This window comes from Manduca sexta, chromosome 10 (assembly GCF_014839805.1).
Source record: "Manduca sexta isolate Smith_Timp_Sample1 chromosome 10, JHU_Msex_v1.0, whole genome shotgun sequence".
In the NCBI taxonomy this organism is placed as follows: domain Eukaryota; kingdom Metazoa; phylum Arthropoda; class Insecta; order Lepidoptera; family Sphingidae; genus Manduca; species Manduca sexta.
This window is the reverse complement of record NC_051124.1, coordinates 165,045-179,891: the sequence shown is the minus strand read 5'-3', so window position 1 is coordinate 179,891 and position 14,847 is coordinate 165,045. Positions and strand designations below refer to the sequence as shown.

Here is a 14,847-nt window from a genome sequence, read left to right as displayed (position 1 = left end):
AGGGAAACCTTATTTCGAGATAATCGAAGTTTTGTAAGTAAAACTAAGATAGAGGCACTCTTTTAAGGTTTTCTTTAATAAGTTCTAAACAAGATACCGTTATTTTGGTAAGTTTTTTGGATGGGTAGATATTTCTTTAAGCTATCTGAAGACATAAAAATTAAGATTTTGTTATTTTTTTAGATACCGCTTTTGAGTTTAGCACGGCAGTATAGGTTTACCTACTCTATCTTCCAAGCTTCCAAGGGACATGGATTAGGCATATGCGCAACGAATGTAATCAAAATTAACTGAACAGAGCTAATTTCTGTGTCACATACAAGATTGGAACAATTGAAAACATCCAGTTTGGCCCTCATCTCGTATTTTAGTCTGATATTAACTAATATTAAATATAGAATAAATTGTCAAACTCATCCAATTTTTATCCCGAGGCTATACTTGCGCGCTCAGTCTCTACACCGAATGCACGCACATGCACGGGGGACATTTACCGCGGCCCTAGCACACAGTTAAGTGTGTATAACTCATGGTTGCCAATTCACTTTGGCGCCTAAGAGAGCTCGCGAACATTTCCCGGCATTGTCCCCTCCTTCCATCCTAAGACGGTTCCTTCTCCTTCAGTTCAGATGTCCCCTCTAGGTCCCTGCAGTCGCTAAGCCAGGGGATTCCAGTATCCCATTCGCCGTTTCCCCCTGTATGTAACGCGGGGTCCGATACAAAAAAAAAAACAATTATTATCCGTCTGTAAATAACGCTCGAAGTTCCCATCTTGTACCGACACCTTTCTGGCACGACAATGAGATCGATGTATAGGATTTATTTATATATGTCCATTTAGAATAACTAAGAGGTGCTTCGCGATGTTGTAATATTCTCCATCTTTATTAAATACAATAGACAATATTACTGCAAGACGATATTTTACAGTAAAATATCGTCTTGCAGTAACATTTATTTTATTCAGTAAAATTTTTACTGAATAAAATAATTGAACCATGAACTCAGTAATTAATGACCTCGCATAGTTTTTAATTGGCTGTAACTTGGAAAATAATATAGGACTCGGGTTCGATATTTATCGGCTCAGTAGTTAACAAAGACAAATTCGGAAAGCATATTCTCTCACGCAACAAAATAAAACAAAGGGAACATATAAAATATCTTCATTATTATACAGAATTATTCGCATATCTCTTCAATGACAACAATATAACATCTAAACAAGTTTTTACAAACAAATCTGTTTCTAAATATAATTTTATAATTAATTCCAAATAGTATTTAAAGCTGTTCTATTAAATATTAAGTTTTATATTGATTATACATAATTTTTGGACGATTACTTTCACATCAGACGCGGATCCAGGGCAGCAGCGCATTTGACTCTCTACACTGCTCGCTAAATGTAAGAATAACAGAAAAATATTAAAATAAACAAAATTCCCTTCTTTTGGATCCAAGCCTGTTTACGTCAACATATTGCCCCAACGTTAAGGACTTTACGATAGAACAAGATACCAACAGATAGCCAACGAATTACGACTTCTACTATGGAAATATTGTTTTTATTTTATACATAGAGACGCGAGAATAGATTTAAGAAGCGTTGTCGCACTATTCAAAATATGCTCATAGTTAGGTAGCAAAAAGAGAAGGATATACACCTCTATAGAACTGACAACCTTTATCGAATAAGCTCGCTAAAATTATTGTGGAATGTGCCTGCTCTTGGGAAGGTTGTGATGGTTTTGGGGGAAATGCCAGACGGTTGAACAGAAGACTACAACTTTAACCGCCATTTTGAATAACCGATCTCAATCGCTTTTGTCAATCCCTCTCACAAATGGACCAATCAGATCAAAGTATTTTTTGACATGCTTACAAATGACTAATTTTGATTGGTCCATTTTCGGAATCGAACTGAAGATTGAGCTTGGGATCGTTTATTGAAAACGGTTGTAATTCACGATATAGGTAATCTAAAACAATTCAACAAGGCCTACAACAGCCTGCCTCTATATCGCTGGCTCACTATTACAGGATTCTGTTATATTATTTGCACAAATTGAATTATAATGTATATCACATCGATGGATGATAAGTTAATTGACTTAAGCAACATTATTTTTCGACACTATGTTGCATACATATAAAATCAGCACTCTTCTATGTTTTTGGAACCTAGTTATGATTTTTCGAATAAAATTTCGCTAAAATCAATTAGCCTTTCACCCATCGACATGATTGTATGCTTTTTTCAGTATTATTTCAATAATTCCGAAAGATAAACATGATTAATGTCTTCTCAAATTTTTACCAATATGCGAATTTAAATCTAGTACTTTATAAAAAAAGTCATAGGATGTTGTAATAGTAAGCTAGCGATATGTTTTGGGGCAAGTTTGCATAATCCACTGGGGCCTGTTTGCCAAGTAATTCAGTATAGGTAACTACAATATTAGAAAGTAATGCTTTAGGAAGTTAAATGGCTTTACCTAATGGCAATCACAATAACACTAAACACCTTTCCATACAAACATATTCACAATAATTCTTAGTTATAATTTTACACTCACATCCATACATAGAGTATAAAAATACAATCATACATTCCATGTTCTCTATCTATTATGAATATTCCATACAAATTATTGAAACATAATAAATAAGCTCATGGCCTGATGGAGTAGACTGTGCTATGTTAACCAGTCTTCAGAACTTACTTTTATCCCATGGTACACAACACAAATCAACCAATTAAGGATAATTCTTTTACGTATAGTATTGATAGGCATACATAACTTTTAATTGCCTTACCCAGGTATCAAACTCAGACCATTATGAGTCCCATAACCTAACTCGCAAGTCATTCTGTCTTCAGTCTGGTGAGGTGATACATAAAAAATTATGATTTTAATAATTATTATCTACTGTCACATTTATTGGACATAAAGAAATTCCAAGATATTTTTTATGCATTCATATACAATATAAATTTATCTTATTTAAATATTTATTTCATACCACATTACAGTACACTAATTATTAACAATCAAAATGAATTTTGACTATGAACTGTTACTGTAAACAGTGAAATTATTATCACATCTTAAATTTCACCATAAATATACTTTTACATACAAGTCCAAAAATTTCACAAACAATTTAATGAATCCTTCAGTTATACTGTATTGTAATCAGTTATCTAACAGCACCTCACTACTTGAGTATTTACATGCAGTTACATTTATGACAAGTTACTTTAAAAAAAAACCTCTCATAGTACCGTCTTCCTGTAAACTGATACAGACTGTATAGAATATTGTTTCTGTAATTATCATCTATTTAAAACTTCAAATAGTCTGAATATACCCAATAAGGCACGGTACAGCCCCATGATAACACTGCACTTTAAGTAAATATAGTTGCTGATATATTTGAATAAGGGATATCGTCTATCTACTGTCACAACACTAGTGAAGCTAGCCGCATCTTCCTGCCTTTGTCACAAATCGTAGTTGAAGTAGTTGTGCCTTCGTTCCAGATCCCTGATCTCTACTATGTCCGCTTTGAGCCGCAGTTTGAGGATCTCTCGCCATATTGCATCCCTGTGCTCCCTATTTGTGATGCCCATTCTCAGGAGGGTGTTGTCGTTTATACGGACCAATGCTCGGCCAGTTATGTCATGCTGGAAGAAAATTATTAACTATGCATTTGTCTTAAACATAAAATCTGAGTGTACCAGTTGTGTCTCTGCTTATCCCTTATATGCAAAAAAAGTGTGTAAACATACGCATCAGTTTATTTTTTGCTGTATATATCATTAGACCAACATGTAGAGAGTCTTAAAGATGCTGACTTATTGTCACATTATGAGTAACAAATACAACTAATTCTGTATGCTGTAATGTGGCAGTGAAAAAACTATTAAACTTTAAAGAGATAGAAAAATCTAGAATATGGTGTAATTAATTAAGAAATTAATGGAATCAAAAAATTTATCTGATTTTCCAATAAAGACATAAGAATTTTGTGTAAAATAAAAAATATATAACAAAATAATTGATGTAGAAGACTGAAAATTATTCCAGACATGATGTAATTCCTTAAAAAGAAGTCAGTTTTAAATTGCTTGATGTGGCTGACCAGACCATTTCTTGTAAATATGCATCCAATGAACTTCCCCTTGAATGTGTCAATTATTTGACCAGATGTTTTGCTTACACCGTCTTTTTGGAACCACATATCACTGAGAAGTTTATCCAATTCTGAGTAAGTGATCTTAAAGTTACGACCACCAACTCAGAATTTTGTAATGATTTTTAAATATTACTCAGTTGATATTTTGATCATAATGTAGCGCACATTATGATCAAAAATCGACTTTATAAAATATTTCTCCAAATATCAACTTTATTAAATGTTTTCGCATGGTTTATGAAGTGTTCAAGCATGTGTTAGTATTAAAATACAACATATTTATGTCCAAATTGATAAATCCCTTTATAAGATTTTACAGGTAAGATAAACAGTTATTGTTTAATTTTCTATGGGTGATATTTATTTCTGAGATAAATTCAAAAACTTCGTCTATAAACATACATAGCAATAATGAGTAATGCTACAAAGAATTATGATTAAAGAACTTTATAATCTTATCAGAATTTAATTCACTTAAAATTTTCCCAAGTAGTAAAAAAATGTTCGTTACGCAATTTACTATTGCTTATTACATTTGTTAGATACTCACCTCATGAAACCTCTCCCAGTAGAGACTATAGTAGTCGCTGCAGTGTCGTCGAAGCCATTTCTGCACATCGGCTTCTGTCCACAAGTACACTGCCTTCGGACGAGTCGTTTTCGTCTGAAATATGATTGGAGTAGTTAAACACCAAGCAGAGCGATGTCGAATTCATATCTACAGAGTGATTTTAATCAGAAAAATAGGTGAAAAGTAGCAGTAATCTAGGTGGTTACGAACCTTAGCTTTGTTAGAATTCATATTGGATTCTTCTACCATTTTGATAGTTAACGTAAACTTAGTCACAAAAACTAGTATTCAATGAATTATAAGAAAGATTTATCACTTTTTGTGCAAAATGCAAGAAAAGTTTTTGTTTTGATATTGTTCGTTTCGTTTTCGTCCATAGACATTTTCTTTTTTTTTGGTTTGATTTACTCCTTAAGGAGAAGGCAAAGGCTCTCAGCCATACAGCCTAGTCTGTCTTTTATGTTCTGAGGTACACTCAAATGTCATAGTGTTACTTCTATGCTTGTCATTGTTCTGAGAATTTTATACTCCTACTCGTCCATAGACTAAGGGAATAAGTAATGTCAATTTGTCAGTTATCAACTGTAAAATTTCATAGACTGCTATAATTTTTACTCCTATCGACTAAAGTACAAACTCAAACGGCCACATAAATTAATTAATTGGAATGACTGTATATTTGAACATAATTTTGTAAGCTAGCTATAATAATACTAGGAATCGAATCCTTAGTAAACATTGATATACGTATATTAATGAAATAAAAAATATTTGAAAATTGGTAGCATTTATTAGACCAACACCAATCTACAAATTTTGCAAACTGCGTCTGTCAGCTGTCAAATTTTGGTAGAATTAGTTCATCTGTCATCCGGTGAAAAAATAAAATAAAACCTAATCTTGTCGGAATTCCTATCTATATAATATAAAATGTCTTTTTGAAATAAAACACCATGGCACAGAATTTACAAAAGAAGCCCTCTAAGGGCATATTGAAGACGTCGCGGAGCATCGATGGCTCCGATGGAAACCCGTCAACGAGTAAACGGCCGAAGGAGCAGAGGTTTGATGAGATGAATATTATGGAGACTTTCCACCCGCCCAACAAGGATTACGGGCATATGAAAGTAGAAGAACCCAAAACACCGTTCTCGGAAGCGGTGGACGGAGATTTGGAACCAAATGACGAGTTGGACGCAAACTTGTTAGCGGCGAAGCTCGCGGCGAGTATGAACAAGCCGCCCAAGTGTGTGGATGTGGAGAGCGACGAAGAGATGGAGGAGCCGGAGGAGGTGCGCCGGCGGCGGATCGAGTTCGAGAAGAAGCGGAAAATGCACTACAATGAGTTCCAGGTGGGTGCGCGATTGCGCGGTTAGGTCACTTGTAACGACTGGCGGGGGTAGCGACTTACATCCCACACGTAGCTCGACGATGCTTACTGTATATACTGTTTTGTGTAATACATTTCATTACTCATTTGCATTCTGACATTACAATAAGATATGACCTTACATCCATGTGTGAAATATATAAATACTAATAACCTTTTATGCAATTACATTACATAGCTAATTAGCAACATTTGTATACATTTTCAAAATGATTACCCAACTCATTTGAAATTCAGTAGAAGCATGTGTTTTTAAAGAAGAATAGTGATATGTCATGCAATATTTGTTGGTATATTTTATGTGTGTCTATAGATGATTTTTTTTAAATACAGAGTTTGAATAAGTATGCCATATTTACTATTATAGGAAGTCATGAAAAGAGATATTTCTGTTTGAAGTTTTACCTTCTATCTTATCAACTAAAGAAGATTTAATCAGGTACCTATGTATTCTCAAAACCTTATAAAAAGCAGTAAAAGCTTTGAACGTATAGAGTAATAATTATAATATAATAAATAGTAGAAGCCTATTTGATGCTTCATACTAGTAGTAGAATAAATAATATTTATTCTCATATTATATAGTAAATATGTCATTAAACTCAGGCATAGTTTATCCTTTAGCAGGTTTCCAAAATATCTAAGAAACTTATTTATATATATTTTTAATCATACTTATAACATTCAAATATATAACAATTAGATTTTGCTTGCTTGAAAGCGTTTTTTGAGATAAAATTAGTGTAAGTCCTTCCCTGGCTCTCAAACTATCTCCATACCAACTTTCATGGCTGTTGGGTACTTTTGACATTATCGCATTTAGACAGGCAGACAGATGTAGTGGGAAACTTCATTCATAATATATTTTTAGAACTTTTCTTTAGAATTATATACATTTTAAGGAGAACAACACTGTCATACATAAATTTTGCATAGCTTTTACCGTTAAAGCAGGGCATGAATCGGAAGCTCTTGAAAGGAATAATTTTGTCATGTTTGGAACATTTTTCATTGATACTCTACTATTGGTCAAGGGTTATGAAGCCTTCCTCAATAAATGGGCTATTCAACATTAAAAAAAAATTCAATTCAAATCAGTGGTTCCTGAGATTAGCATGTTCAAACAAACAAACTCTTTGGCTTTATATAATACTATACATTATGATTGTCATTGATGTACTATGCAAGTCAAGGCTCATCATGTGATGGTGTGATTGTTAATGAGTTTATTTATAGATGTGGGATTGTGAATCATTTTCCCACAAGACAGTACCTAATGTATGATGAATTGGTGCAATTGTATGTTTTCAATTGAAACAATGTTCACTGAAAGGATCATTTTCCTTGTTATTAGTTATGTGTCGGAACGGGCTAGGGAAAAAAATATTTTGACATAGTGAAGAGAGAGTACCTGTAAAATGGACATGCAGAGTTATTACGAAATAAGTACCAAGTTCCTTAAATAAAGATTTTAAAAAATCTTATAATGAAAATATGAGGTATAAATGTAAGGTACCTTATGTCTATTAATGCGTGAGGTATACTTGAGGTGTAACCATATTGGCAAACATTTATTACATTTGCTGTCTATCCCGATACTGTAGATATGTATGCAGATTTTGTATGTTTATTTGATATTTTGTTTCTTTTGCCAATCTAGGTGTACCTTTATAATAAATAATAATATGAGACTAAAGATTGACAATTTATTAAGATTTTGTTTTTTATTAATTATACAATTATTAATTTGATTAATCATACTGAGCTAGAGAATAATGGAATGCCTCTATGTCCTTCTTAATCTTAATGTGTATAAGATTACCTTTTTTGATAATCTACAAATTTGAGATAAGATTATGTTAAAATAAAAAAAATGTGTTTTTATATCTTATAATCCCTTATTATTTGTAAGAAATATTATATATAAAATGGGCTGTGGTATCCTACTGGCAAGTTAATGTACTTTAAAAACATTTTAGTTACAAAAGAATAAGCCAATTAACTTACATTAATGCTAATATAATCCCAAGAAAATATCTTTTTTTTGCATTTACTAAACACAGTATTTGCCACAAAGTTCTTAATAATAATTGTAACAATGTTGTTCACAGGACTTAATATTTTTAAAGTATTAATACAATTAATTATAAAGTAAAAGGCTTAACATATTATGCCATAAGTGTGTGACACATTCTGTAAACAAATATTATAAAGGGTTTTGTGGACTGATGCTTTTATCCCACACAAAATTATATCGAATTGGCACACTCATGCCATTCATTCATTCATTGCCATGCATTCGGTTATTTATAATGTGCCAATTTATGTAATAGGCAAGTTTGGTGTGAGTTGGAACATCATTTAACTAAACGGTATTCCAGAAAAATACAACTGAATTTGTCATATTTCCAGGCTCTACAACTGGCGCGGCAGCTGATGGCACAGGAGGAGGACGACGACGATGACGATGAGAAACGGGAGAAAGGCACCTGACTGCCACACGCTCGCTCGCATGTACATAACGTTCACGGCTTCAAGTTGATACAGAATGCTTAGTGCCGGCTGAATGGATCAGGTTTATTTTAGCGTTGTCAATATTCAGGGGAATTTAAATTTAATAAACTCCTGTCTCACAGGTCAATATTTAATTACTGCATCTGAGCTTTGAGCATATGGTCTAAAATATAGATATCTCTAGATTACACAAGCTTATTCACTGTCAATGCATGCATGATTTTAATTAACATACACTGTGCATAATCTAGCTTGTATTATTTTATATCTAACCTCAAGTTCTATTGTTTTTGCGCGAGAGACCTGCTCGACTCATGTTTTATATTCACCTGCCCTTATCTCACCCAATTGGGTTGATCCAACATATTTTTTCAAGTATATTGGAAAAGTATCTGCTTTACTTTTTACATGTCATCGTTTGCATGTTATATAAACTTGAATATTGACAACACAATGTCACGCAAAACGCAACACAGATTTAACAATTTCCACAATGTAGTAATTGATTTGTGAGGCCACTGGTGTCGAGTTCCTCAATATGGCGGTTTGGAAGCTGGCCGGAGTGTTAATTAATGTGAGATTTACAAAGGTTGTTATGCCAAAGTGTTCCAATTTTTACTAAATTGTGTACTGGTTCTGCAGCGTGTGTCGCGGACTTTATTGTCTACGTAGAATGATTCAGAATGGTTTGTCGGGTTCGGTATTCGGCTTGGAGCCTAAATTTATTGTATTTACCCAACGCTTGATTTTCTATATCGTGGTTGCGATGTATTTTGAATATTTATTTTTTTTTCGTCATTAGATTAGGAGACTTAAGTAATTTCATTGTATTTAAATTATAAGGAAGCCATTTAGTCACATTTTTTACACCGCAACAGATGCAATGTTTTTAATACTTATGTTAAATAATTATTTTAAATGTAACTCGTTTTCGTGGCACTGTCATTAACCGTTTTTGAAAATATCATATTTGTTTAGTTTATACAGCTTTTTATTGAGAAATAGTACAGAAGCCTTTCTGTATACCTATTACCAGCCACTAATCAAGCTACAAGCTTATTTTAGTGATAAACCAATCAAAATATCAGGTGGTTTTTAATAGCGAGCATTCGTAGGTAACTAATATTCTGATACGAACATTCGTACCAGTGCACATTATGGTTGGTTTATACCTTTAATAAGAAAACTAGATGGTTCTGGTGTCATAAAACATTTACTTATAAAGCATAATATGATATTAATACAACAATCACACTAACTTTTGATTTAGTTACAAGATTCATGTCTCTATTTTTATACTTGGAGACTGAAGATATTGGGAATAGCTGTATAATATTTTGGAAAATGGTATTTTGTTGTATTTTTTTATGGCAAAATGTAGGCTGATTGATTGTGAAGTCTGACAATGGTAATATTGATTGCTATACTGAAGTGTTAGAAGAAATATCACACTTTTCAGAGAAATTTCAAAACTATTATTCCATATAAGTTTTTTGTGGTATTAATTAGATCTGGCTGGTCCATTCATGCTGTACCGAAAAACAATTATATCATAGTTCTACTAAATATACTATGTTATAAATACATATTACAATAGGTTGATCTGGCAGTCTATGGGGGTCACCCATGTTCAGCAGACGACAGATGATTATCCCTCAACAGTCGACACAATTATGTAGACTTGTTGGAACCGGATACACAGGCTGATCCCATCACGCGACACATAAACGTGGGCCAAGATCGCAGGTTTCAACATCTTGTGTACGGTGGTTGTTATCCGGGCTGATATAAATTATATCCTACCATCAGCAAAATAATAGTGTGTACTCCATGTAGCTTTGTTCGACATGCAACCTTATTACGGGTTATAATTTTAGTGTGATTGTTAAGATAATGTTTTTTTATGCTTTTCTGTAATATTGCAGAAACTATACGGGCATGTCAAGCATGTTTATTATATATCTGCAGAACTAGATGACTAAACTAGGTCATTTATCTCGTTTCTAAATGATATGGGATGTCACAATAAAAGCGTCTCATAAAAATAGTATTGAAAATAGTTTACTAGAGATTTAAATGTCCATGAGGATATCTTTAGGTTTTTTGCTTGCAATGTCCTCAAAATTTGAAATACAAAGGATTTCAAATTTAATCTTAAAAATTGTAATCATAAGCCACTGATTCTATTCTATTTTTGTGGCATCCTGTATAGCGAGATGCCCACAATTACATTATAGTTAAACTATCGAAAGATGCAGATGGATATATTTATTTATGATATATACATACCTATATTGTATTTATTATACAAATATACATGATTACTATCGTTTTAGTTGGAAAGTTCGTTTTTATTTACACAAAACATTACACATTTGTTCATTGACTTAAAATGATAATTGTTCACAGCATTTTAGAGTATTTATTGTCTATGTTGTTCTTCAATGTAGAATGTGAGAAGAAAAGTGGCACACAGTCAATATTTAATATTCTGTCGACAAGAATAATAATTGAATAGATGTCGCTAATTGAAACCTACATCGCACAATACCCATCTCACGTTTTTGTAGCACTAGTTTGTGATTTCTATCTACCTTAATCTACTTAACCACGTTTATCTGTAAGACTAAAATAAAATTTGGTCTCCAGTAAGTGATGATCTTATTTGCGTCTAGATTGTATTGCACTGTTATTTCGTTTTCAGAAATAGAACCACTGGGATAACGAATTTATAACTTTTTTAAATAACTCAATTTTTGCCACAGTGCAGATGTCGTATCAAAATATTGCAGGTAAATTTTCTTGATTGATGACACAAAATAATTTAAATTTTGTCAAATATAAACACAATTAGTGCACTCGCCTCTTATTCATAGATATTTATCTAAGGACGGCATTGCAGTGATAACAAATCTTTTTCTCAGATTTGTTTATCTGACAGCTTGCTGTTTGTTCAGCTTTGTTTATCTGACAGCCAATTAGATTCAAGTTGTATCTCAATATTAGCCAATCACAACGGCCCTATGTCTACGCACTGCAAAGGCTGCCATGCCGTCAGCACTGAGAAACAGACTTGTTATGACAGCAATGCTCCGTCCTTAGATAAATAACTTCTATGAATAAGGCGGTCAGATTGTTACTATAGTTTATTATTAGACTATCTTCTGTTATTGTACACTTTACCATCAGTTCATAGTTACATAAATATACAATAACCTTATTAATTTATCCACAGTGATTACCATTAATATTTGTTATTGTTTTCTGTACTTTAAATTCCTCGGTTTTGGTAAGAAAAATCTTTTTAAATTTATACACATTTATAAGGTGACTTTGTCCCGTTGCCCTAATTGCTAATCGTTCATACAAACCGAAGCGCATAGGTTGTACGAACTCGCGATATAAATTATTAACCTTCTGTTGAGTATCTAACCGCCATTTTCAATAAACGAATAGCTTCTTTTTAATCTATTTCAAAAATGGACCAATCAGAAAAAAGGGTTTTAGACATGCTTACAAATGAGTTATTTTGATTGGTTCATGATTGAAATCGGATTAAAAATTGAGATTGGGATCGTATATTGGAAACGGCTGAAAAATAATGTTCGATCAATAACTTAACGATCATTTTATTGACGATGTCAATTGGGACGACGCCGAAGACGACTTATTTTTATTATTCTTACCATAATTTGAATGTTTCGAAAATTTATTTATACATTATGTGCCAAGAAAATTGTATATTTTGCACTTACGACGAAAGAGTGACATGCATAAATAGATATTTTAATTATTTGTAATAAAATGTTAGCTAGTCCCCCAAGTGACTAATGATATAATTTTAATATTGATATATTTATTTTTTTATACGAATAAATTATTACGGTTGATTATACGAAAAATTTAAGAAGTAATTATAAACGTGCTAAGCCCCACTCAGACTTTTGCAACGACACTAACTCGCAACATGTGCACATAATCGTTTAGAACAATTAAGTGAAGCACATAATTATTGGAACTTCCATTTAATCAGATTTTGTTGTTTAAAAACCAGTGCTGAATGTTCGACGATATGCTGCGAGAAACGTTGCATGCGCAATGTGCACTAAAATTAACAGCACATAAAGTTAAAATAATGAATTTATAGACGCTTTCAAGTGAACTATACTTTACAGGGCTTATGTAGAAGTGGTAATGTAGTGCGTTAACGAGAATTGGATATTTTTGACTATTGTAGCGGTTAGAGAGAGATTAAGATACGACTAGATGTGATAGGGCGCCGACATGCTCATAAGAACCGAGGATACTGGTTAATTAGTAGTTAAATAATGTGTCTACTTCAAAGTTAATACGTTATGATGCCTAGCGGAGATTGGTGCGGGCTTTGTGGAATTAAATATTGGGCGCATTAATTTATACTTGAGGGTCGAGGCCGCATTCGAGTAACGAAGGGTATAATGTAAGTGGTATTGGATATAGAGTTCCAACCCTTATGTTTTATTTTAATTATTAATTTCAGGATTTAACAATATTTACATAACTATCCAAGAGCGTTATTTGGTTAATAATTTTGTAAAATGGGTTCTGAGTGTCATAAGTGTACCAAAAATTATTTTATTACATTAGAAGCCCTGTCTGGATATAATATGGTCTCGTAATTGGCAATAAAAGTTATATGATAAATCAAGTTAATGCGTCCAAAACTTAGGCACAAGAGTTCGCTACAATAAACGTTAGTGTTTTAAGCCTGGATGTGTTTAAATGAAGCCTGAGTCAGTTATACTAAAAATACATAATGTAAGTTCGGGTAGAATGTTTAGAATTATTAACGTTCGTAGTTTGGGCATAGATTTCTGTAATTTTTAAGATAGAAAAAGATGCAAGATGTTTGTAACAATATTTTGTTGCAGCCTTCAAAGATTTTAGAATATCTCAGATTTTTTATATTGTACCTAGATTATTTCTTGCTCAGTTTAAAATTGAATTTAAATTATGCATTAACAATTTTGCAACATATAATGTAACAAGTGACGTTACACGCTATGTTGCATGTTAAAGGGTTCCTTTGTATTTTTGTGTAGACTGATAGAACAAGTTAAAGAATTGTTAACATAACTCTTACTCTAATGTTGTATTATTTCACATTAATAATTTAATTTACAGTTTGGCTAGCCAATAAACACCTTTATTAATGCTTCCATTAATAATTTAACTCTATTATTTACATGACATGGGAAAATATTATGTTTGAACTCACAATTGGCGCCGCGTAAGCAAGAATGAACCTATGTGAAAATTAGTTTTGGTTTTATTTAATATGTCATATTATATTAAAGACATTTTCACAATTAAAATATGCTATTTACAAGGTGTTGCGATCTTGATCCTTACAAAGCTAAAATGACTATATTTTTTCACGTATGATAAATTTGTCAACTGACATAAATACGCCAACTCATTAACTAATTAAATGTTACTTATACTGCGCTCACGGCATCAATTGCATTTGTTGTTTAAAATCATTTTATAAAGTAAGGTTGAAATCTCAATCCACTTTTGAGAATGACTTGCAGGTGTAACATACTGCCACATGATGACAATGCAAAGATATTTTAATCATTTTGGTTTATGTTACACACCAGAACGTACACGTTATTTAAATGAAAAAGTATAATAACTATATTATAACTAACAATAATGTGCAAAGCAATACATAAAGTGTGTATTTTTTCTATGATACATTGGCCTTACTCGAAATTAAGTTGTTGCAACGTTTTAATATAAAATGTACAGAGTAAAGCGGCTTTTCCTAAAATGTATGTGTAAATAGTAATAATAATATCAGATAATATAAATGTGTTTTATTGTAGATAGTACCTTGAATTCTGGATAATGTCAATCATAATTTTCATTTAGTACGTAAATGAAGACCCTGCTGATAATTAGGTACATAAATAAGAATTGATAACAAAACATTACAGAATGTAAACACTATGATAAATGTTCCGTTTCACCTATAAACCAGTTTCCCATTAATTTAAAAAAAGAAGTCGTTGATACCGTTACTTTCCACGCAATTTTTACCTAATTCCAATGTAATTATATGAAATTAATTTCTTGTAAAGTATAATCTTAGGTTTATTTGTAAATAATAATGTTTCTTTGTTAT

General features: G+C 32.3%; 2 protein-coding genes across 2 annotated transcripts; one reads left to right on the top strand and one right to left on the bottom strand.

Annotated features, from left to right (window-relative positions):
- Nucleotides 1-1,150: 1,150 nt before the first annotated feature.
- Nucleotides 1,151-5,264, bottom strand: LOC115441809 (protein aveugle). Its single transcript, XM_030166719.2, has 3 exons — nt 4,985-5,264; nt 4,754-4,867; nt 1,151-3,691 (listed from the first exon to the last, which is right to left on the bottom strand). Exons 1-3 carry the CDS (start codon nt 5,021-5,023, stop codon nt 3,509-3,511), a joined length of 336 nt encoding a protein of 111 aa, XP_030022579.1. The 5' UTR covers nt 5,024-5,264; the 3' UTR covers nt 1,151-3,508.
- A 338-nt stretch (nt 5,265-5,602) lies between these two features.
- Nucleotides 5,603-14,529, top strand: LOC115446218 (protein phosphatase inhibitor 2). Its single transcript, XM_030172786.2, has 2 exons — nt 5,603-6,126; nt 8,577-14,529. Exons 1-2 carry the CDS (start codon nt 5,728-5,730, stop codon nt 8,655-8,657), a joined length of 480 nt encoding a protein of 159 aa, XP_030028646.1. The 5' UTR covers nt 5,603-5,727; the 3' UTR covers nt 8,658-14,529.
- Nucleotides 14,530-14,847: the final 318 nt, after the last annotated feature.